This window comes from Stegodyphus dumicola, chromosome 10 (genome assembly GCF_044657685.1).
Source record: "Stegodyphus dumicola isolate Sdum_Otavi_A_Nest chromosome 10, ASM4465768v1".
NCBI lineage: Eukaryota > Metazoa > Arthropoda > Arachnida > Araneae > Eresidae > Stegodyphus > Stegodyphus dumicola.
The window spans coordinates 146,697,306-146,704,576 of NC_140777.1; the positions used below are offsets into that span (position 1 = coordinate 146,697,306).

The following is a 7,271-nucleotide window of genomic DNA, read 5'->3' on the forward strand; positions in this document are numbered from 1 at the left end:
ATTATTATACTGTGGCTATACATTGTTAGTGCGTTTGTCGGTATCATACATGTTGAATAAACCGCCCGCCGCTGACTTCCCACAAGGGAGGAATGCGCGCGCGTACACACGTGCAACCTGCAGCTAAACAATGATTCAATACACGCGCTGGCAAATACGCATTAACCAAACCGGTCTGTGGGGCTCTTATAAAAAAGCGCGCATAAATACTTGTAAAACCCGTTGAAAAATTTGTGAATTTTATTCTTTTTAAGCGAATTTTCATAACACTCCGTAACTCGCATTGACTAAAACGCTTGTGTAAACTAGCCTACACTGACTGTAATGTGAATTAGTGGAGTGTTGACGCTCTTCTAGTGTGGTCAATTGTCAGTGTCCCCCGTAACAAGATTTTAGTTTTTTTATTTATTCGGTAATTAATAAATCAATTATTATCTGCAATATGTTATTTTTATACATTTATTTTATTTTAGGATCAAAATAATTTTTGGCCATGGATAAATGGCTGAACTTAAAGAAGAATGGTAATGACGCAGATGATAATGCTACAAACTCTTCTCAGGCAGGACAAAGTATTGGAAAACAGGCATCTAATGTGCGAAAAAGAAAATATGATGAGTCTTTTCTTCAATTTGGCTTTACATTTCAAAATCGTGAGGGTAATGAACAACCTCTTTGTTTGATCTGCAATGAATTATTGGCTTCGGAGAGTATGAAACCATCAAAATTAAAAAGACATCTTGAATCAAAGCATGTTTCGTATGTCAATAAACCAAAAGAATATTTTGAAAGACTGTTGAAATCTTTAAATAAAGAAAAGAAAATCTTTGAAAAACTTATAACTGTTAATGAAAAATATTTACTAGCGTCATATGAAGTTTCATACTGTATTGCTAAAAATAAAAAGCCGTTCACCATTGGAGAAGATCTTGTGTTACCTGCTGCTATTAAAATGGTAGAAATACTACATGGAAGAAAATATGGCGATGATATTCGAAAAATTCCTTTGTCGAACGACACTGTCTCGAATAGAATTTCTGATATTAACATGGATCAATTAATACAACTTATTACAAGAATTAAAGAAAGCCCAAAATTTTCAATTCAGTTGGACAAAACAACTGATATTACTAAATTGGCTCAGTTGTTAGTATATGTCAGGTACGTTTATAAAGAAAGCGTGGAGGAAGAATTGTTATTTTGTCGTCCTATGGAAGACCATACTACAGGGAAAGACATATATTGTAAAGTTGACGAATTTTTAAAAGCAGAAGGTTTAGAATGGAAAAATTGCTGTGGAATATGCACAGATGGTGCAAGAGCGATGACGGGCAAAAATATTGGTTTTAAATCATTTTTTCAAGCTGCTCATTATGATCATATAACTTTTACTCACTGCCTTATTCACCGAGAGGCTCTTGCAGCAAAAAAATTAGCACCAGAATTGAACGATGTGCTTCAGGATGCTGTTAAGATCATACATTTTATTAAGAGCCACGCCCTTAACAGTCGCTTATTTTCAAATCTCTGTAAGGATACGGATTCCAACTACACAACTTTGTTATTACATGCAGAAGTAAGATGGTTGTCAAGAGGTCAAAGTTTAAGAAGATTACTGTTATTAAAGGACGAGATCGAAATATTTTTAACCGAACGAATATGTGAACTTGCTGCTTTTTTTCAAAATGACTTATGGCTATCCAAGCTGTGTTATTTGTCAGAAATTTTTGAGAAGTTAAACGATTTCAACTTGTCTCTTCAAGGAAAATATTGCGATATATTTACTTCAAATGATAAAATTGAAAGTTTTATTAAAAAGATCAACATTTGGAAAAGTAGGGTCGAAAAAAATTCGTTCGAAATGTTTTCCAGTGTCGACAATTTTGTAATCGAGAAAATTCATTGTAAAACTTTTATTGCAAAAATTATTGTAGATCACTTAAAAGCGCTAGAAATACAGTTCCGGACATATTTTAAATTAAATATTGATTTCCAAAAAATAGTTTGGATTCAAAAGCCGTTTTGGATTGGCTTAAGTGAGATTGATCACCTGCCACTTAAAGCTCAAGAGGAATTTGCTGAGCTTTCGAGTGACTCAAACTTAAAACTACAATTTCAAAAAAAAAAAAAAAAAAAAAAAAAAAAAGCCCTTGACTGAATTCTGGATCGGAACTAGAACTGAATTTCCCACAATCGCTGATATGGCGTTAAATGTACTTCTGCCATTCAACACCACATATTTATGTGAAGTTACTTTCTCAGCTTTAACACATATTAAATCCCAATATCGTATTCCACCAAGATTTGATTTGTTATGCAATAAAAAACAGGCACATCCATCTCATTAAATTTTTTACTTATACTTTAATTTAATACTTACCACGCAACTACTTGAATATATTCGAGAGAATTAAGAAGGTCAGAATCCACTTTTATTTTTGAAACTATAATAAATACAATTTTATAATTTTTTGTGCAATTTTTAATTTTAGATTTTTGTATGTTTCAAAACGAATTCTAAACTTATATATTTTCATATGTATATGTATATTGTTACCTAATAAATAAATCATCAAAAAATATTAATTTATTTTTCTTTTATATTTGTATGGGGTCGTCAAGAAACTCGCAATCATAAATGGGGTCGTAAATGACAAAAGTTTAAGAAGCCCTGGTATAAACGTAAGTCATGAATTAATGGACAGCGGAACTCTGGGAATCTCTCCGCCTCATATTATAAAGAATTCCACTATTCTGTTTTGCACAGCTTCCCAGGAGCAATATTGTCGCAACTATGTAGAGAAGGAAAGTTAATGCTATTAGGAACCTTAGCTAGCTTGTTGACATGTTCTACTCGTGTTAAATGCGGGTTCTGAATTAATTCAATTTTACAGTTCACCTTAGTGACTTGTTCAACCACCTTATACGGCCCTTTATTAAATTTAGTAAGTTTCTTAACCAACTCTGGTCGAACTACCGGAGTAAAGTCCTCTACTTCATGTCCATCATGTCCATGTCATCTTCATACATCATGTCCCCTACTTCAATGTCCTCCCGAACGGACCTTTTTGTCCCTACACGCTTCCGGGTTTTCGACCTGACATTACACAATTTTTTTAATAAGCAAAAACCAATTGTATCCTTCCAACTCGGCGCACGGCCCGTTTGTCCTAAATAATTTCCTGGATAGGCATTATCGTTGTTAAAAAATTGGCTTTTTGAATCATAATTTTTTTTTTCAGTTTGCTTTTCTTGCAATGCTGAAAATCACGGAGAAAGGCCTAGAATTTTTTTGTAAAAGTTGTAGTTCCGCCACTTTAAGACAATTGAAAAATGTAAAATAATACATAATACAATCTAAGTGTATGATATAGTGCATGATATGTCAAGGTTTATAATATAAAATACATAATATTGTAAGGATCTTAAGTTTTACTAACGTTTATTTTATTTTAAATCTTTACTATCACTTCTTATTTTCTACTTCCGGCCAGAATTATAAGCGTGAAGGAGTTTATGCAAAGTTGTCTGGCGAACGCCAAGTATTTAAGTGTGGCCTTTTTGCCAAGCAGAAGAGAGGAAGCCGTGAGTTCGAAGCAGGCCGCTTACCTTAGAAGTTACGCAGTTGCTACTTTGCCTTCCAGGCCAGAGGTTTTAATCCTCTTGATAAATTAAACGTATTGTAGTGTTCACAGTCTCTGTGCTACATACGCTTCCTGTTATTATAAGGCCAATCTTATTCTAAAGTTAAATTAGAGTTTAGTTTTATTTTGATATCTTTTAAGTTAGACCCCGAGTGGAGGGTCATTGTATTCGGAAGTACGGAAGTCATTGTATATAAAGAAAAAAATAAAGGGTTTTGTATACCTTTCGTCTGTATCCTGTCTACTTACTACAATTAGTGAACATAGCTTTAGTAAGCTCTCTGTTCTAGTCAGGTCATTGTATGTTTCCGAAGAAGGTTAGAAGAAACATTGAACCTGATAGTGGCGCCCGACGAAGAATAACCATGGCCGAGTTTCAAGAAGAACCTGTGCTGCCTGCAGAAACAGCTCAGAATCCAGAAATGCCAGCTGCCGCCCTGGAAGGATTTGGGTATATTGTCCAGACCATGCGCGCTTCGATGAAACCAGAAGCAACGTTTAATGGAAACTCACAGGTAACCAGTTTTTTGGAAAAATTGGATGACCACTTCATGCTCTACCCCGTGCACGAGTTTCAAAAAGTTACCTTAGCTACCAGCGCTTTGAGGGGCCAAGCGCTTAACTGGTTCAAATGTATCGGCAGAAGTCTCTTGGGTCAAGCAGGAAGTCCCACCTATACCTACGAAAATTTCAAGACTGCCCTACTAAAAGCCTTCCCTGTTTTAAGGGATCGTGCGAAATTAGAAACAGAACTTTTCAGTATATATCAACAAAGAATGGAAAACCTCTCGAGTTTTATTTTAAGAAAAATTCACGTTTTCAAGCTCTTGTATGGAAACCGTCCGGATCCTGAAATAATTCAAGTGATTTTGCCGACGTTACTACCCCAAGTGCAAGACTTTATTGAATTGAGAAATCCGACTACACTGGAAAAATTATTTGAGCTAGCAATCCAGTTTGAAAGTAGAAGAACGGCGGACGTCGAAAGAAGACGCCAATATCAACAGCGAAACCAATTTGGTACGCCAAGACTACAGCAAACTCAAGCACATGGCTACGGAGAAAAAGCGAATCAGTGGGCAAGGAAACCCGAGCATTCAAAAACAGCCGGCGAACGTCGACAGTTCAATAGCAACCCAGGAAAAAAGTCTCAAGGCCAGTGGAGAAAGAAGGAAAGCACCGAAAGGAAAAATAATTTAAACTAAAACGGATTTCTGCTGACGAGAGGGTGCGGAAATCCGAAGGCCACGAAAACCACTCTTCCTACAAGTTAAATACAGTAATGGTGAAAAATTTAACTCTTCCGAAGATTGAAGTCTTGGTAAATAATATCCCGGCCACCGCACTCCTGGATACCGGCGCGCAGTGTTCCTGTGTGGCAGAAGTCTTTTTTAGAAAGTATTTTCGCAAATACCGCATTTATAATGCGGATAATACAACAGTATTAGCGGCGCAAGGAGAACAATGTAAGTGCGTAGGTAAAGTACCTTTGTACATCCGTATCAAGGACGAACAAGTAAAGGTGATGTTTTTTATAGTAAAGAATTTGCAAGCACACTTAATCCTAGGAATAGACTTTCTTTCAGACGCACAAGCTACACTGGATTTTAATGAAGCGTCTCTTAAGCTGACGATGAAACCAGTGCGTGTAGAAAAGGTTGAACCGCCAAGGTTAAATCTTGACCACCTGCCTAATGACGAGCAAGATAGAATCCGACAAGTGGTAAGTGAATTTGCTTCCTTATTTAGTGATATTCCAGGATTTACCCAGGTTACTAACCATAGTATTGACACCGGAGATGCATTGCCGGTTCGTCAAAAACCATACCGGTATGATAAGAATAAGGAAAAAATTATAGAATGGCATATTACCGATATGCTACGTAAAAAGATCGTAACGCCTATCTCAAGTAGTTATGCTAGTCCGGTGGTTTTATGTAAGAAAAATAATGATTATCCTTTGGAGCATCCAAAAAGGTGGAGATTCGCTATTGATTACCGTAAATTAAATTCCATAACGAAATATCCGGTATATCCGTTACCGATTATAGAAGAAATTTTAAGGAACATAAAATCAACCAAATTTATGACGACTTTAGACTTAACGAATGGTTATTTTCAAATAGGGATCAGGCCTGAGGACGTGCCTAAGACTGCTTTTATAACCAAGTCTGGCACTTATGCATTTTTGCGAATGCCGTTTGGCCTTTCAGGCGCCCCAGCAACATTTCAGCGATGCATGGACATTGTGTTAAGACCTGTTCTCGGAAAGTCCACATTTATCTATTTAGACGATATCATTATTACTAGTGATAATCTAGACCAACATGTACAGGATTTAAGACAGGTGTTTTCTTTATTAAATGAGGCCGGTCTAAAAGTTAATGTCGAAAAATGCAAATTTGCAGCCCCTGAATTAAAATATTTAGGTTACAAAATATCGCAAAAAGGGATCGAGACAGATGAATCAAAAATAATCGCTGTACAAAAGTATCCGACTCCAAACACGGCAAAGAAGCTCTCTTCTTTTCTAGGACTTTGTTCATATTATAGGTCCTTTATAAAACATTTTGCGGCTATCGCTGAGCCATTGTTAAAATTAAAAAGGAAAAAGGCAAGATTCTCGTGGACGGCCGAAGCCAATAGTGCTTTCGAAAAATTAAAACAAGCATTAACGCAAGTCCCTGTGTTGAAATTTCCTGAAAAGGATGAAAATTTCGAAATTTCAGCGGATGCTTCGGATTATGCGGTAGGAGCGGTACTTTCGCAAAATCAGCAGCCAGTGGCATTTTTTAGCCGAACTTTAAATCAAACACAAAGAAACTATTCCGCGACCGAGAGAGAGGCACTTGCAGTTCTGTTAGCAGTGCAAAAGTTCCGAGTCTATTTTGGAAAGGCGCCGATAACAGTATATTCTGATCATGCGGCGGTAACTAGATTGTACTCTGGGAAAAATTTATCCCCAAGGTTAATAAGATGGGCACTCAAGCTGCAAGAATATAATCTGGTAATCAAGCATATTCCCGGAAAGGAAAATATCGTAGCAGATGCCCTGTCACGAATTAAATTAGACGAACAGGGTAACACCGTAAAAGTTGCAATGCTGACAGCGTGTACAATAAATTCCCGAGAAACTGTAATAACCGAACTGGGTAAGGATCCTGAGTTTGGAAGTATTTATGAGTATTTGAAGGATCCTGAAAATTTTAGCCACCAAGATATTGTGGCGATAAGAAATAGGGCGGCCCATTACGAACTAATAGATGGTCTATTATTTTATACAAAAACTACGAATTCCAACAACGAATTTCGACCTGTTATCCCAGCTAGTCTTAGATTAAATATCCTGCAAGAGCTCCATGACAGCCCTTTAGCTTCTCATGCTGGTATTCGAAAAACTACTCAACGCGTACGCGAGGCAGTCTACTTTCCTGAACTGCAAAAGTTAACAAGGGCGTATGTCCAGTCCTGCCCAACATGTCAAGCCGTTAATTATATTAATTTCCGCCCGGCCGGGTTTCTAAATAGTATTAAATCCGAATTTCCAAATGAAATAATCGGCATCGATTTATTGGGCCCTTTCCCAAAAAGTCAGTTAAACAAAAGTCGCTATCTCCTTGTTATAGT

The 7,271-nt window shown here is 36.7% G+C and overlaps 1 protein-coding gene across 1 annotated transcript; it reads left to right on the top strand.

Moving 5' to 3' along the window:
* The first annotated feature begins 493 nt into the window (after positions 1-493).
* On the top strand, positions 494-1,943 carry LOC118201126 (protein FAM200A-like). The gene is made up of 3 exons (XM_085825158.1): positions 494-710; positions 867-1,576; positions 1,935-1,943. Exons 1-3 carry the CDS (start codon positions 494-496, stop codon positions 1,941-1,943), a joined length of 936 nt encoding a protein of 311 aa, XP_085681284.1.
* Positions 1,944-7,271: the final 5,328 nt, after the last annotated feature.

Excerpts from the sequence above, each read along its gene's own strand:
- LOC118201126 (XM_085825158.1), top strand. The coding sequence starts at position 494 with ATGGATAAATGGCTGAACTTAAAGAAGAATGGTAATGACGCAGATGAT. Across the intron at positions 711-866 it reads TGAATTATTGGCTTCGGAGA|CGTCATATGAAGTTTCATAC; the intron begins GTATGAAACCAT and ends AATATTTACTAG.